The following is an 18493-nucleotide window of genomic DNA, read 5'->3' as shown; positions in this document are numbered from 1 at the left end:
GTCACTTTCTTCCTGCTAAAAAAAAGATTTCAGGTCTCCTTATACCTCTGAAACTATACTACTCACCACTCAGTGAATCAGAGATATGCAAAATCACTTGCATATTTGGAATCTGCTGTATAGGAAAGACAGGCCAGCCAGAAGAGATACATGTGTCAGAGCACATCAAAGATGTGGAAAAAAAAAGGAAACATAAATCAGTACTAGCAATACATACATATAACAGAAACTGAATACCTCATATACATAGAAAACAGGAATTTATTAGTCTTTCTTCTTCTTCTTCTTCTTCTTCTTCCTAACATGGAATTTAGGCCATGTGGCCTGTTTCGGTCTCATGCCATCTCTTTCTTGGTCTTCTGATTCTTCTTTTTCCACTTATCTTGTATCTGTATAATATTTTTGGTAGTCTGCTGTTGTCCATTCGATTTAAATGTTCTAGCCATTTTTGTTTATACTGTCTTATGTAGTAATTAATTGGTTTTATTTTCAGGGATTGTAAGATTTCTTCATTTGTGTTTTGGTCCCACTTGGTATATCCAGCTGTTTTTCTGAGGAACTTCATTTCTGCTGTTTGAATTCGTTTTTCATCTTTCCTTTTCATGGTCCTTGTTTCGCTTCCGTATAGTAGAGTTGGTTTTGACAAGACATTATATAGTCTGATTGTAGTGTGTTTTTGTACCATTACTGGCTTAAATATATTATTTATTATGCCATTTACTTTGACAAAGTTTGATATTTTAGTGTCTATGTCTTTTTCTTCTTCGTATGATAGATCACATCCCAAGTATCTGAAAGTGTTTACTTGTTCTAGTATTTTATTATCTATCACTATTTTATTTCTTATTGGGTTTCTCCTTTCAGTCAATAAATTAGATCAACTAGTTTCACTACCTAAAAGAAAACTGGTGGCTGCTTTAGGGTTAGACATATCAAAACAAATATAAATTCAAAGGTCACAAAGTTGATTAAGTGCTGAAATACCATTACAATGCAAATAAGCTAGTTCATGCTAGATGGTGTAAACTTGAAAACATGTGCCATGCATTAGCTGTCTGCAGTTAGTGATAAAAGGTGATTGTTGGCAAAATTGAAATCTCTAATGTTGAAACATTAGAGAAATATTTTGAAATATTATTAGAGAAATTAGAAAACTTGAGAAAAATATATCAAAACATTAGATAAATCTTTTTCAACATTAGAGAATGCACTTTTGCAGTCACCTTCTATCACTACTGCAGACAGCTAATGCAAGCCATGTGTTTTACGTTTACTGTCTAGAATGAACTTGACTATCTGCATTGCAATGGTATTTCATCATTTAATCAACTTTGTAACCTTTGTATTTATATTTGTTTTGAAGTATCTAGTCCTAAAGAAGCCACCAGTTCTTTTTTTAGGTGGTGAAATTAGTCGGTGTAATTTATTTATTTAGGTAAAGACTAATAAATTCTTGTTTTTTTTTGTATCGTTTTTAGTCATAAAACTTTCTTTCGTTAAAATATGAACACCTCATAGTTTGGAAAAATACCAACATAATGTGTACATTGACAACAATTTCTATGTGAGAACAGTCAGAGTCATCTGAAATGAAAAAATCTAGACAAGTGCAACAAAAAACAAGGTAATGATCCTACATCAGATTTAGTCATCTTTCATTAAAAACCTGGTGCACACAAATCTTGGATGCTCTAATTATGTCACAAACCATCAGAATTATTATTTATGGCATCTCCATGGAATCCGAAGACTTGTCGCTGGAGACCCACATCAACCATCATACACACAAATCCTATCATACTCTCCTTGAATCCATTCACTATCAGGGAACTCGCAGGCAATTCTGGCACTGCATTCTGCTTACCACAAAAAATCTAGTCCGCACACCCCTAGTAATAAATTCTTACACAATTTCCACAGGTGGCCCCTCGTTCTCTGACTATTTGTCATATATTGAAATTTTTCACTTGTATCAATTTTAAAAAATCCCTTTAATATCTTAAAAGTTTCTCATGTCCCCTCATTTCCACCTATAAACTAAACTTTGTAACCCACAAACCTTCAACCTGTCCTCATGGAGGAGTATTCCACAGACCTGTCACCATCTTGGTCACTCATCTCTGAATCTTTTTGACCACCTCCTGGTTCCCAAGAAACCCAGGTGACCAAATCTGTGTATAGCGGTCAAGATGCGGCAGAATCATAGCTTTATAAAGAGGGATAATAACTTCCTTATCTTTACTTGTTAGCGTGTCCAAGTAATTCATTGAGCTATTTTATCAACTTTTGCAGTATGTCCTCTGAACTTTAACTCTTTGTCCACCATTATCCCCAAGTCTCTAACCTCGTCAATTTCCTGTAAATCAATACCATCAATATGATACATCACATGCAACCTTTTCAACCCGAAGTGCATAACCTTACATTTTGCAACATTAAATTGACAATCATTATCCTTTGCCTGCAATGCCAATTTATTTAAATCATCCTGCAGGATATCTACATCACCTTTATCAAATATTGCTCTCTCCAGTTTTGCATCATCAGCAAACAACTGAATATCCCCTCTTAAATCTTTCCCTATGCCATTGATATATAAATTAAAGAGTGGTGCCTCTAGCACGGACGGCTTGTGCATAGGCACTGCGGAACTGCAGCACCCCCAATTTTTCTTAATATATAAATATATTTATTAATTTATTTATATTTGCTTGTAATATTTAATTTTATCATCAACAATTCTGTTATTTTGTATAAAAAAAAAATAAAAAACATCTTGTAGCATTAGGAGGATGAAGGACACTAGCAGCACTGTGTTTACCACAGTGTCATATTGCTATATGCACAAGCATGTGCACATCCTAGTGAGATGCGAGCTATTAGCGTAATGCGGCACAGTCCGTCGTGCAGTTCCGCTGTTGTTTATATGCAGTTTGCAGTAGAGTGTTCGTAGTGCTTATTGTGTTTACTCCATCTCTTTAAATATTTGGACATTACAATTAAAGGATTTAATTGTAATGTCCAAAAATTGTAAATCCATTCCTTTAATTACAATTAAAGGAATGAATTTTATTTTTAAGTAATTTTGAATTATGCTAAACTGTATAATTTTATTGATAATAAACAATATTTTTTCATGTTTAATTTTTTTTTTTAATTTTTACCATAATTTTGATATTTTATCCAAACAAGTATACACTGTATGTGCAGTGTGTATGTATATTTTGAAATTTGCAGCACCCCCACGATTTCAAGCCATGAGTCGCCACTGGTCTCTAGGACTGAACCCTGAAGTACTCCACTAGTCACCATTATTCTCCTAGGTTCCACCCATATATTACTCTGTGGTGTCTGTCTGTCTGTCTGTCAGCCATTCCCCCCCCCCAAAAAAAAAATCCATTCTACTAGCCTTATATCCATTCCCATCCTCTCCAGTTTTTGCAATAGTTTTCCATGTGTATTCTGTCAAATGCCTTGGCAAAGTCAAGCAGTATCATGGTGTAGCCATTACCTTTATCCAATTCTGCTGTCACTTTATTATAAAATATGATTAAGTTACTGAAACAGGATCTACCTTTTACAAAACCATGCTGCAAATTATAGAGTATCACATCTCTATCCACCCACTGTTGTATTTTACCTTTCACCAACTACTTTCCACTCCCGACATATTGATTGGTCTGTAGTTTGCTACCTCTGTCTTGGAGCCACCTTTATGCAGTGGTACTTGCAATTCCCTTGCAACTCTGCCAAAGATGAGACTTAGATTGAACAACTTTGTGTTCACATTCATATTTTTTTTAATATGCTGAACACCTGTTCATCTACCTCAATGTTGATATGCATCATTTTACACATCAGCAACAGTAAAATCACCACCAGGATAATACACCTTTGCAAAATGATTACTCAGCAGCTCAACTATTTCTTTTGGTTCAGTCACCTTCCTACCATGAGCATTGTTTAAAGTCATTCTACCATAGTCATTTTTCCTCTTACTTGCTACATAATGAAAAAACTCTTTTAGGTTTACTTTGGCCTGTTTGGCTAATTCTCTCTCATTGATTTGGCCTTCCTTACCATACTAGTCACCCTTCTTGCTTGCACTTTGTACTTCTCATGAGTATTCTGATCACTTTGTTCTTTATATTTCCTCCACAATGCTTTCTTTTTTTGCAGCTCTTACTTTATATCCCTGCTCATCCACTTAATGTCAACTTGATTTATCCTCCTGATCTTGGGTATGCAGTCTAATACTGCTATCCTCAAGCAATCTCTGACCACTTACCATGAACTACTGACATTCTTTCCTTGTCGCTTCTCAAGCCATGGACTGTTCCAAGATGACCCCTGAGTCTCTCATAATCACCAGCCTTATAACTGAACATAAACCCCTTCTTGACAGAGAACTCCACGTGTTTGGCAACTTCCCAGAATAAGACCACATGGTCACTCTCCCTAACTGGAGGCAGCGTTTACCTTGGTTATGGAGACATCTTCTGATGCTAGTATCAGATCCAACATCCTCAAACCCCTTGTCCCCTCTATAAGATGTTGTTTCATGTAATTATCCCCTTAGCAACTGTATAAATTCCATTTCCATCATGCTATACCCCCTTTTCTCCCTCTAATCGATGTCCCAATAGTTAAATTCTCCCATAATAATAATTGTTGTGATTTGGATAAAGAAAGTGCAGAGGATTCATCGGTGAGTTACAAAGATTGTGGCAAATCTACAGAATGCTTTCCATGAGAATAGATTGAAGGTCTGTAGATTGGTGTAGACCTTTGATGAGTCTTCTGATTCTGTGGAGATACCAGTATAATGATAATAATAATAAAAGTTCTCATTCTGGACTGGATTTAAACTCATATTTCCAACCAGAGGGTAGCATCAAAATGGACTGACATATGGAAGCATGTAATACATATGTTCAAGATTAACATTAAATGGAAATCAGTTTAGAATGTTAACTCTTGTTTAATTTATAGCTAAATTACTCTGACCATTAAAGAACCATTTAAAGTTATTATATAGTTGAGAGTTTTAAAAAAATTGTAATATTGACAAATATTAAAATTAACATTAATAAAAATGATAAAATTATTATTAGAATTCTTGTGCATTATTTTTCACATCGATTTTGCATTTCCATATTTTTACCAGACAAACATGACATTAGATATTGTTTGTCATACTTTATACTAATATCATACTAAGAAAATTCTCTTATGAAAATCACCTGATAATATTTTTACAAGTACTTTACAATAAAAAAGGATTAATAAATTTATTAATTGCCAAAATAATATTAGAAAATGCAGATTTGGGATTTAAATTCAGTTTTGCCCATCTAACCTTTGTTTTTCAAAAACATTTTCAGCAGCAAAACATTATTATTATTTGTATTATTATTTTCTGAGACCTCCAGGGAGTCAAGGGCTCACTGAGGGAGGCTATAAATAACTCAAACCAGCTGTCATACTTTCCCTTAAATTCATTCGCACTAGATGCACTCACTATCTTTAAAGGTGGTGAGTGCATCTAGTGCAAATGAATGAAGTGCGTCTAGTGCGAAAAAAACTTTCTCTCTCCAACCTTCCATATAACGAAAAATTTCATTACACAGTATCCTATATCATCCATTCAAAAGTTTATAGACCTCTATCATATCACCCCTTTTTCTCCTATTAACCAGAGTTGGTAATGTTACCCATACTCGCAATCTGTTCTCATATTCTAAATCCCATAATTTGGATATAACCTTTGTAATTCTTCTTTGCACGCTTTCCACAACTTCTTTATCCCCTTGGAATCCGGGAGATCAAATCTAGGCACAATAATACAGATGTGGTCTTATCAAAGCCTTACAAAAAAAAAGGCAAAATGACTTCCTTATCCTTAGATGTCAAGGTTCATTTCAACATTGCAATTATCCTCTGAGTTGTATTTGTAACTTTTGCTATGTGGCCTTAGAACTTCACATTCCTATCCACTAATATGCCAATATCCCTTGCCTCTTCAGTTTCTTGTAGCATAACCCCACTAATATAATATGCTGCTGAAACTCTAATCACACCAAAGTGCATAACTTTACACTTACTAACATTAAACTGATAGTCATTTTCGTTTGCCCAAATTTCCAGCCTATTCAAATCATTTTGTAAGTGCTGAATATCAGTAACATCCCTGATTTCCCTGCCTATCTTTGCATCATCACATACAGTTGCACATCTGATGTTAGACCCTATCTGATATCATTAACGTATAGATTGAACAATAATGGCTCAAGAACTGAACCTTGAGGTCCACTACTGGTCGCCTTAAATCTGGCAGATTCACACCCACTGTATACTGCTTTTTGATATCTATCTGTCAACCATCCCCTGATCCAAGTCAAGAGTTTATATTCCAATCCCATATTCTCCAGTTTATACAACAGCCTTTCATGTGGTATCCTAAAAATGGCTTCGAAAAATCCAACATTATCATAGTGTATCCATTCCCTTTATCCAACTTGGCAGTAACATTGTTATAAAATATGATTAAATTGCTAAAACATGACCTTCCTTTAGTAAACCCATGCTGCTCCTTGCAGAATACAGCTTGTTTGTCTACCCATTTGACTGTATACGAGTTCTTACCAACTTCTCTAAAATCTTCACTACCACACCAGAGATACTGATAGGTCAGTAGTTAGACACATCAGTTTTTTGCACCACCCTTATACGAGTACAATGGAACTATCCAGGGGCAAATTCTGCATGCTTGGTATGCTTGCTGCGCAAGCTCATTACTTGAGAAAGAAGTAATATTTATTTGTTAATAAATGCATGCATTTATAAGCATTCCATTTAGGCTTTTATTTTTGTAGACAGAAGATGTCCTAAGCTTGCGCGGCAATAATTGAGCTTTGCATTGTGTATCGAAGGCCGATACTTGCTCGTCTAGTCAAAGCTACCTTGGCTTGCTTGGCTGTCGGAGCTTCCAGGTCCTCGCTGTAGCACTGTGATTTCATGTGCGCACATGGATATTTCTGCTCCCTTCACGTCATCTCACTTTGTTGCTTAAACACAGGCCTTACACAGTCAACGTAGCTCTAGCCAGTGAGCTTCAGCCAGCCTCAAGTGTGAGTGTTGCTTGGGAAAATTAAGTTACAACCAACTTTTTATGACGATGTTATTGACCAGTTCATAAAGAAGAACCATAGGGTAGAATTTGTATTCAAGTAGCTAAATTGAAAAAGATAGAATATCATTTGTAAAATAAATGTTGTATTTGTATGATTAAATGTACATAAATTTTGAATTATATAGTTTTAAATGGTCAGTAATTCATTATTCTGCTAATTAGACTTCAATCACACCTCTCATTCCCTGATAACAAGAAAGCAAGCATGAATTTCAAGACCAGCATTCGCCCTTGGAACTATCATACATTTCTTCCATTCCTGTGGTATCATTACTGTGCTGAGACTCAAGTTATACAAACATGTGAAAGATTTAGCCAGTTTAGCTGAACATTCCTTTAGCAAATGGGCTGATATTCCATCTGTCCCTATTGACAAATTCTTATCCAGGTTATGCAATGGCTCTTGAACATCATTTTTGTGAACCTCTGTTTATCCAGTGTAATTGGATGAAGAGTTAGAACCGCTAACTGTTTTAGGTTGATATATATATCAGTTTTTGCACCATATGAGACTAATAAATAAATAAATAAATAATTATGATATAATATCTAATGAGAACCAAAGGCATTGGAATTTTTTAAAACTGATGTTAAATGCTGCATGGAACACTATGCACTTCATTGTTTTTAAACCAGTTAGAGTAAAATACTAAGAAGTGTTAACATCCATACGGTGGTTCTTGCTTTTAATTAGTGATTGCACCAAAAATATGAATAAAAGTTCCAAAAAACAAAAAAAAAGCATCCCTCTATATTCAAGTATAGTATTTTAGGCCTGTAATTATAGACTTATTCATTAAAACTATCTTTAAGAAATGTATAAACACTGTGTAATCAAAGGTATCCATAATGCGTGTATTAAATTCATGAAAACAGTACAGAAGATACTTAATCATTTCTTAACATAATCCCCCTCCCCCCAAAAAAAAGCTTTGAATAACATTCTGGCTGGGTAAATGATCTCATTTAAACCCTTTTTTTTATTTCTCATTTGTTGACAAAATATTAGCCATTCAGAGAACAGTGACAAAATTGGTTTGCCAGTTCATCACTATCACTCTGGGAACAACCATATTGGGTTTTCTTTGATTTATCCATTGTTAGATACCCTGCTCATATTTTGACAGTATTATTCAGCTATTTTGCAAAATACGAATCTACTTTTACGTGTCTTCTTGCAACACTGTCTTGTGCTGTGCTCTTGAATGAATTTCCTCACCTGTCTCAATTTAAGCCCACAAAAATCTCTGCATGCTATTCTTCATTGCTTTTATCAGCATAGAGAGTCTGTGTTTATTCCAATCATTAAGCACACTTGATTAGTGAAGGTTAGATTACTCACCTTAAGATTTAGTTGCATATGTGTACGTACACAGTTGAGATGAAAAAACAAAAAAAAAAGGATATTTACCATAGATTTATTTTATTTTATTTATTATTATTATTTTTTTTATTCTGAAGGATTCAGGACATTTTATTTTTGAGTTACATTGCATAACATGGTAGTCTGTAGTCTGTTTTTTCCGTTATGTAATTAAAACTTTATAACTATAGTAGCTGTTTGTTATGAATTGAATTACAATTTCATATCTTACATAATATGACTTTTCAAATCCATCACTTAGAAGTGATCACAAAAGTTTTTGAAATTGCTGCCATGATAAACTGCTGTTTTCAGTAACTATGGTTCATTATATTTTGTTTGTTTTATACTTTTCTTGTGTAATATATATTATATGTATATAATTTATTTATTTTTTATCAGTACATTACCACAGCCCAGTTTTTTTTCTTTTTATTTTCTTTTATTTATGTACTTTCATGGATGAAATAGTCCCACCCATAATGCTGAAACTGCCATACTGTGTCTTTAATACTTCCACAGGTTTCCAACCATAAAATCAAATGTTATATAAACTGGGGGACTCTTTCTTTAATGACAAATATGGTATGTTCATGCCACTTATGGTCACCAAGCAGCAGAATAGTCTATGCTATTTCTGGCATTGAAAATCTACCGCATCAAGTTGCAAATTGTATTCATCATTGTGTACATACGTTAGCTATTTGTGGCTTACCAAGCTATTCTTAGCATAAAATTGTGATTATTTGGGATTTGAATTCTGTTTATTTAAATTTTTTCCCTGAACTAATTTTCTTGTTGCAAAATCAAAAATAAAGCAGATGTGATTGGAAATGAAATTTTTTTTTTATGGGAAAATAAACATTTTCCCATAAAAAAAAAGTGAAAAATGCTGAAAATTGTGAACTATTGTTTGCAGAGGTGCAAGATTAAATTCAGTATGTATGTATTTAGATGTTTTAAATTATTAATGAAGATCAAAGTACTCTCTATTGTAATCTGTATGTTTTTAATGATAATCAGGATATTATAAACATAACAGCTAGCATCCTGAGATAAGGTAGTGGATGTTAAAAATGTTAAGATATTTCTTGTGGAAATTATACATCTATTTGGCATTTAACATTACTTTACATTGCAAAATATGAAAGAAAAAAATCAACTACTGTCTATTACTGTGAATTACAAAGTAGCTATGCCAATTGATTAAAAAAATAAATTCTCTCATGCTTTTTATTCCAAAAGGGAGTAGATGAAGTTCTTATAGTCCCATTACTGTTCCTATGGTCCATTACTGACAGCTGAGCTCACAGTTATCAGTGAATTAAGGCTTTCATGGAAGAGATTATAGCAGGCAAGTGCTGCTATCTGATAGTCTTGACTGGTATATATTTTGTTTGAAATATTGAGGTCTATAGTTGGTTTTTGAGCTGCTTGGTTAAAAACCCAAGTTTTCAGAAAGAAAAGTCTAGAAAAAATTCTGGTCAATAACTAGACATGAACTTATATGGGCATTTCTTAAGGTTGATTAGTACTATCGAAGCAAACAGCATTTCCACAGGACTACACAGTCCCTTTTAAGATTTTACTATATTTTATCGTAGTAATTATAAATACAACAATTTGATTTGGAAAGATAGTTTTATGAAGCCACAAAAGTATCAAATAGAAATATCTGATGCACCTGAAACAAGGATGTTATTGTTTGAATTATAAACAAGAAAAAAAACCATGCTGTATTATCAAAAGATTTTACAAAAAATGCAGTCTGAAGTTTTTTTTATTACTCCCATTCATGAAAGATTGTAAACATATGGTACATTAGTACCATGGATGGACTAAGGATGTATTTTTTAATACATTATCTTGAAATTGGCAACTCCTGTATGTGTTAACATATTTATTCCAAATATGGTGTCTAAAGCTTGAAGTTTTTCAAGCCACTTTCAAACTTGTGTCATTGAAATTCTCCCACTAAAGACTAGCATAAACGTTTCTACCTATAGTGGGATTTGAATCCACAGCCTGTTGGAGTGTCTCAGTGGACATGGTATGAGCCAGCTATGAAAAGAACAATCTTATAACCTGTTGTTGAATATAATAAACAAGATTATGTGCTTAGAAATTATTCTGATTTTATGTGATAAGTTTATGAAGAGCAATTTTTCCTGTAATTTTTGGTACTTTATACAGTGTTTTTAAAATATGCAAATTAAATTTATTATAATTACTATGATGTTTTCTTTTCAAAACCCATATTACATTTTATAATATCTATATATTTCTCCCGGAAACTCGGGGTTTTTCATCCCGCATACAGACAAATTGGCCCTTCAGAACACACACAATTTACAGACAAAAAATACTAGTTGTGGTGGTGGAGGTGGGCGGTAGATGGCGTTGATGGAGATGATTCATAGGAGGGGTTCGGTGTAGTGGTTGAGACAGTTGTAGGTGTCCTCCCGTGATGAGCCTTCGGGCTCCTTGGAGGTGTCAGGAATAATAATAATAATATGTAAGTCACATGGACTTAGATCAGTCAAGAGAAAATAAACTCATACTCATGGTCTTGCCTAAAAGCCCATTCATTGAATGAATGGGCTTAGAATTTGAAAATGGGCTAATGAAAAGGAGTACTCAGAACAGTGTATAGAGTTTCCCTACCCCACTCCTTGAGTGATCCCATTATATTTTGTTGCCAAAATACTTCATCCAGTTTTTGTTAACAGTTTAAGATTTTTAGGAAAATGATGCTATTCTGATGATAAAGGTATATTAACAGTTAATGCTGATTATTTAACAACTAGTTCCTCAGACACTTATAAACTGCAAGAAACTCTGAATCAATATAAAAATCAAGTGTGGATATATCCATTTTATTAAAATTCCCTTTTATTTCCTAAAAGAAGAATTGCAAACTTATTCAAGTCCAATTAATGCTTATTTTTTCAACATTCTTATTCTTTCAAAATGTTCTTTTAAAGTCAGTTTTTTTAAGAACATTTTTGAAAGAATAAGAATATGTGTGTGTGTGTGTGTGTAAATCCTGAACTCATGTCCAGTTTTATGTGAAGTGAAAGCAATAAACGTTTTGCAGATGAATGCAATGAAGGTTTTTGGAACACATTCATCTGGGCTGATACTATGGTCATTAATGCTGTTCGTTGTTACTTACAATTTGCTGCCATTCACACAAACAAAAATTTCATCTCCAGAAAGACGTAGGTAACCATGTTCTTCATATTTGACATTAAACAAAATTGGAGATTTTTGTAAATTTTGTTGGCCTAAACTGAATAAGCAGTGTTAAATGGACATCCTTGTCCCATTCATGTTCTGCCATTATCACTGATTTTATTTCATTATTTTATTTCATTTTAGTTCATTATTCACATAATGAACCTACTTTCTTGTTTTATCCCCGAAGCTTCATTTTCTTCAGTCTGACTTTCTAAATAGTGAGGTAATCATTCCAGTTGATTTAACACCCACAACTGCCAACTGGTTTCTATTTTCCAGTCCCACCAACCAAGCTTCAGTACGATATGGAGAATATTTGCCCTAAGCAGTGATCTGCATCATCCAGTTTTCAACTAGATAACGATATTTTTAAATAGTTCTCCTTCCAGGTATACTGTAAAGATAATCTCTCCTTCTAGTGACTCACACCATAGACTTGTGGAAGTTTCCTTTCCTACAGATGCAATTCTCTCATCCACTCCAAATCCATCTCCTTCAGCACAAAAACAACAACGCTGACATCCGGAATGATCCACAAGATCTTTGTATTTCCTTTCTGTAGTCAGGCTGTTTCTTAATCCTAACACCTACTCAAGGTACAAGTTATAGAAATTATCCTGTAAAAAAGCTTTCATTTCCTCATTCATCCCATTTAAAATTCCTGCTTGTTGAAAGGCCAAACAAATTTGGCATTAAACAGAATTGGAGATTTTTGTAAATTTTGTTGGCATAAACTGAATAAGTGGTGTTCAATGTACATCCTTATCCCATTCATTTTCTGCCTTTATCATGTTCCAGTTGTCTCACTGTTTCAATTTTGCCTCTTTACAAGGTCATCAGACAACATCACTTGAAGTACTGTGTGCATATCTGGTCTCATAGCTCTAATGGCGATGCTGATACATTAGTGTGAGTGCAAAGGAAAATATTAAAGCTGATACCGTGATTGTGAAATACAGATCATGAGGACTCAGAATTTGTGGATTGCGGATACAGCAAACAGCTAAAGATTGGTGATATGATTGATTTTTACAAACTTTTGAAAGAGTCATGCAGAATACCAGTAGATGGAATTTTTAATTTCATAGAGGGTGGTGAGAGGAAGACAGGGCATTCACAGAAGTTGAGAATGAATCCAGTGAAGAAGGATTGAGAGCTAGATTTTTTTTCTCACCTAGTGTTGTGTGACTGGAATGGATTACCTTTGGTAATCCATTCCAGTGAATGCAGGTAGCGTGAATAAATTGTAGAAAGGTTATGATAACAAATGCAGGTAATACGTGGTCTATCAATACGTACTCGATTTTCTGGAAGTCTCTCTTAATAATAATAATAATAAACCATAGTTATTGGTGTACTTGGTGCAATTTCAAAGTTGCTATCCAACTATTTACAGAAAGTGACCCCATATGATCTACAAAAAAAAAAAAAACAGCATTACTCGGAACAGTCCACATTTTACAATACTACCTGATAGATTATTCTTAGATTCTTGGGTGGAATCTGAATTGTTCTGCAGTCAAATTGTTGTTTAAATGATTTCTTGTTTTGACTGTGTATGTATCAATTATGTGAATAAAGTAATAATAAACAAACAAATAAATTAATTAATAAACCCTCCAAGGAACAGGGCTTTGTTGTCACGGTGGGGCTTATGTGCTTTGATCACGTTGAGAGCTATGCTGGCAGTAGCATAGCTACCAGTAGGGACACTCTTGTCAGACAGGTCTCAACTGAGGAGCCAGACTAAGTGTTTCATTCTCCATTTTAATGATGAAAATCTAGAAGAAATCCATACCAGATCAGTCGATGCCTGGGTCATCAAGGACTGAGTCACATGCCAGAGATCCTGGGCATCAGATGAAAAGTGGGCTACAGGACCCAGCTGTCTTTGCTAGGGACCAGGGCAGGAAGTTGAAAAGCGACTGGAAGAAACCTAATGTGAAAAATGGAATGGAGAAAACAGAAGTCATGAAATGTTTTTATAGATCAACACTAGGAAAACAGGGTTTTAGAAAAGCGTATGCACAATAAAAGACGTGAGAAAATATTTTGTTGCAGAAAATTTTCATTTTCTGCAACAAAATATTTACTGAACTTGATTGACCTGCAAGAGTTATGTAATAAATCAACAGCTCCAGTAACAGCTAATCATCAGGAGGTAGCTATATCTAACTTGAACTCAAGCTGAAGACATATCTCAAAATGTTTTGACAAAATATTGGAACCTATGAACTCCATAAATGATTGTATAAGACTACTACTACCAACATTACATAAATCGGAGCTAAAATAGCTCCTCATAGACACAACTGCTGTGAAAAAAAAAAAAAAAAAACCACCATAATCAACATTATAAAGGAAACAAATCAGCTTATATAGTTAAATGAAGCTTCGTTCCAGACGAGAAAAAGCTGAAGATGAAGCAATTGCCACAATGGAAAATCCGGTTGGAACGAACAGACAACAAACTTTGGAGGCAACATTATAAGCTTCTTAAAGTGTTTTAAAGGACTGCTGAAAAATAATAGCATCAAAAACATACTCATAAATAAATACAATATGGCCAACAAAACAATTGCTGAAGTTAGTGAAGAGCTAAAGCAAAGAATTACCTACCAAGTGACTGCACAGAAAATTAAAAAATATGAAGCAAGAATCGACCAATATTTACAAAATATGCAATTTTGACTGAACTAGCATCACTTCTTTCAGGTCTCATGACAGAAATATAAATGCAAACAGCTATTCACCAGAAAAAGAAGCAGCACTCCAATTTTGGAAGTCAATCTGGGATAATCCCATTGAACATAAAGATGCCTAATGGATTAAAGAAAATAGAATCAGAAATGAAACAAACACAAATGCAAAATATTGTTATTGAAAAAATGTGCAGTGAGTGCTCCTGGGAAAAATCGAACCACACGGATTTTGCTTAATGGATTATTTGCTGCAGCCAAGCTCAGTGAAAGGCTGAATGATATCTGTGCATCTCTTCATCAAAGATATGGATAAGGATGCAAACCGAAGTAATTATCGTCCAATAACATGTCCATCAACTATGCTTAAGCAGTTCACTGCAATGAGAAATTCCATATATACCACTAATTGAACAAAAAGGAAATTTTCAAAAATCTAGAATAACAAAGGACCAGCTCCTTATTAATAAAATGATCCTCAGAAATTCAAAAAGACGAAAAACTAATTTAAACCTGGCATGGATAGATTATCAGAAGGCATTTGATTCCTTCACGCACTATTGGATCCTAAAACTACTGCAAATATTTGGAATTAGCAAAAGCATATGTTCGTTTCTGACTGATGTTGTCAAATTATGGAAAACAGTTTTAATAATTGTAGTGGTAATAATGTGTAGTGGTTTTGAGACAGTTGTAGGTGTCCTCCCGCGATGAGTCTTCGGACTCCTTGGAGGTGTCACGAATAATAATAATAATGAACGAATCGGAGATATTAGCATTAAACGTGGAATTTTCGAAGGTGATTCAAGGTCTTCATTTCTCTAACATTTTTGATACCTTTCTCTAAGATTTTGAAGAAAACAACTTTTCTTCAAAAGTTGTGTTTTGTATTTGAAATTCCCCATCTGCTCTATATAAAGGACGTGAAATTATATGGAAAATTGGGACAGCAAATAGACTCGCTGAACATGGATCGTATTTTCAGTCACGACATCAAAATTGATTTAGTTTGGATAAATGTACAATTTTATCTATTAAACGAGGAAAAAATTTAATGACGCTAGCAGTTTTAATTTTAACCTGGAGAAATATATAAAAGCAACTTCAAAATATTCTAAAACGAAAACTTAATGGATTTAACCCAATTAGAACAATGAACGCTTGCGCTATAGCAGGGATATGATACACAATTGACATAGTAGATTGGACAAATTGGGCTGCAGAACTAGAAAATTAATGATTATGCATTGCATCCACGAAGTGATGTTGGCCGGCTGTACCTACCAATAAGAATAGGTGCACGGGGTTAAAAACCAAAAACCACACTGAGTAAATGATTTAACCATTTCGCTAGGTTTTCTAAAAGCATTAGGAAACAAATTATAGCAGCTTCTCCGACCACAATCCAATGATCATATCTTTTTTTTTTTTTTTTTTTGGAAGTATGATCATTAGAGTACGGCTTTTTTATAATAACATTTTCCGATATCGGCAGTCACACAGTAGCGTCATATTCGATGTTGAATTAGTTGTGCAGTTAGTGTGCAAAATGTTAGATCATAGTGACCTCCAAAAAGGTATGATCATTGGAGTGCCACTTGCAGTAGCTGCCATGACCAAAACGGTAGAAATTGTAGATGTATTATAAGCCACATTATCGAAGATTATGACGAGGTATTGAAAAAGTTAAGGCGTGGTTTCCAATCTGTTCTCTAAGGTTCGATAATAAACCTAAGCTAAAAAACTTTCTACATCTTTCTCTCATCCAGAGATTTTTATTAATAAGGTCGAGCATCTTTTGGCTACTTGTATGAGATATATACGACTTCTGCATTACTTCAACCTTGATATCGCTTCCGGGTCTGATTCCCACTGATGAGATCATCAGTGGGATTTCGACCTCAATAAAGGTCGAAACTGGTCTGGGCAGTGGCCCTTTCTATTATACTTTGTATTATACACGTCTGAAAGGGGGTGTGCTTTGCATTATGGGATACATACTAAGGCAAGTGATATGAAGTCAGTAGCCTCTAAATACAAATAGCTCAGATTTGAATATATTTCATGTGCGGAACATTGTTCTGCTTTCTTATAAACTAGTATAAAGATATTTCAAAGTGCATTAACATTTATTGCACTTTGCAGTAACATTTCAGATACCTTAATGAAAATGTGATAAGTTATGGTATACCATAAAAAATATTACCTCTTAGATATTGTTATGTTAATAGGCTACTGTTATTCATAAAAACAACAATGAATGAAACAAGATGTTTTGTTTTGTAGATATAGGGACCAAAAATATGCAGTTTCTAAATCGAATAAAGAAGCAATACATGAACATTATACTCATTTAGCCACAAAAATATGAATATTTAACCATTATCAACAAAAAAAAAAGAAAAAATCAGTGCGTAACTATTATCATAAAAAAAATCAATTCCTAACCATTGATTGGTAGTAGATTTTTGGTGTAGAGTTGTATAGGTATCCTCCTGTATTTGAATTCGTGACACCTCCAAGGATTCCGAAGGAATCCTTGGAGGTGTCACGAATAATAATACTAATTATCATCAAGAAATGACCAACCCAAATAAATACAATCTGATCAAAGAATATTTATTTTTCTAAAGAAATGAAGAAATTCTATTAAAAAGACCTGCACAAATTATTTAGGTATTAAAGAGTCCATTATGCTGATTAATGGACTGACATTTATGCTCTTACCTAATTATATACTCTGCTATAGTTCGAGAGAAAAGTGGAATTTGTGCATACACACTTCTTGAAATCTCATATCATAGAGTGCATAAGTAGAAATCGTAGGTGTATTATAAGCCACATTATCGAAGATTGTGGAAATGGTGCTTCCAGGCTGTAGGTGGAGCAAGCTAACATCACTCCTATCTCAGTTTCTCCTATAATGCAAAACACATCTCCTTGCGGATATGTATAATGTTATGTATAAGGGAAGGGCCACTACTCAGACTAGATTCGACCTTTATTGAGGTCTCTTCAGTGGGAGCCAGGCCCAAGTGGAGATGCATTGGCAAGGTCATCTCTACCTAGTGTTGCTGTGCACAGAATTGAAGGACCTCCCGAAAATAAGTCATTTGATTCCTGGGTAGTTTTGAAATATTAATAATCCAATACTATTAATTTATATTGATAATGTATAATTTTACCCAAGAACTTTCTCCAGTGAACTACAATTTACAAATCTTATCCACGCTTTTTCTGATGGCATTATCATTCACTCTACTTTTTATTGGCTCATCACCATAGACATACCTGCTCTTACCATATAAGTCATATGTGGTAATAGTAGGGTTCGTTGCTATACCATTATGATATACTGTAGATATTTAATTTCTGCTGTTTTTATTTTCTGCTGATATTTCCATACCATTCATCAGAAGTGGTACTAAAGTTCCCCATTCCCTGCTAAATCTGTTATATGTATTGCTAGCAGCGCTGGCCCGAGCAAATTTTTGAGTGTGCGCAAGATTTTTTTTCCGCCCTTCGGTTTCATATTTATATTATTTATGAATATATCAAATTTTTATATTAAAATTTTAAGTTACTAAATTAAAATTTCTGATTAATTTTGTTTCGTAAATAAAAATATTCTATTTATAAGAGAATCAAATTTTCTCAATGAAATTGGATCTAAATGTTTCTGTCCCAGGGATTATCAAAATAAAAATAATTATTTGGAGCTTATATGATTAGAATAAAATATAATTATCTTTATAAATATGTATATATAAATTTAATATTTTTGAAATATATGATATATCCAATTTAATTTTTTTTTTAATTTTTTCTGCCTCCAGTATAACTGTAAGATAAACTAAAGAGTTTATCTTACAGTAAGTTTTCCGTCCTTTTACTTTTCCGCCTGCGGCATTTACCCAGTTCCTTCCCTGCCTCGAGCTGAGCCTGATTGCTAGTTTTCTTTCCCCAACTCAAAATTTACAGAACAAGTCTTTCCTCTCA

At 33.9% G+C, this 18493-nt stretch overlaps 1 protein-coding gene across 1 annotated transcript in view; it reads left to right on the top strand.

The window, feature by feature from the left end:
- Positions 1–10786, top strand: part of LOC150102420 (protein FAM161B-like) — a 65721-nt gene extending 54935 nt beyond the window's left edge. Inside the window, exon 5 of the mRNA XM_090399023.1 lies at positions 7355–10786. Coding sequence (XP_090255149.1) covers positions 7355–7381 — 27 coding nt within the window. The 3' untranslated portion in view covers positions 7382–10786. The remainder of the gene's footprint in view (positions 1–7354) is intronic.
- The last annotated feature ends 7707 nt before the right edge of the window (positions 10787–18493 follow it).

The sequence above is a fragment of the Typopeltis vanoorti genome, chromosome 10, assembly GCF_054136105.1.
Source record: "Typopeltis vanoorti isolate ZY-2024b chromosome 10, IOZ_Tvanoo_1.0, whole genome shotgun sequence".
Lineage (NCBI taxonomy): Eukaryota > Metazoa > Arthropoda > Arachnida > Uropygi > Thelyphonidae > Typopeltis > Typopeltis vanoorti.
This window is presented reverse-complemented; position numbering and strand designations above follow the sequence as displayed.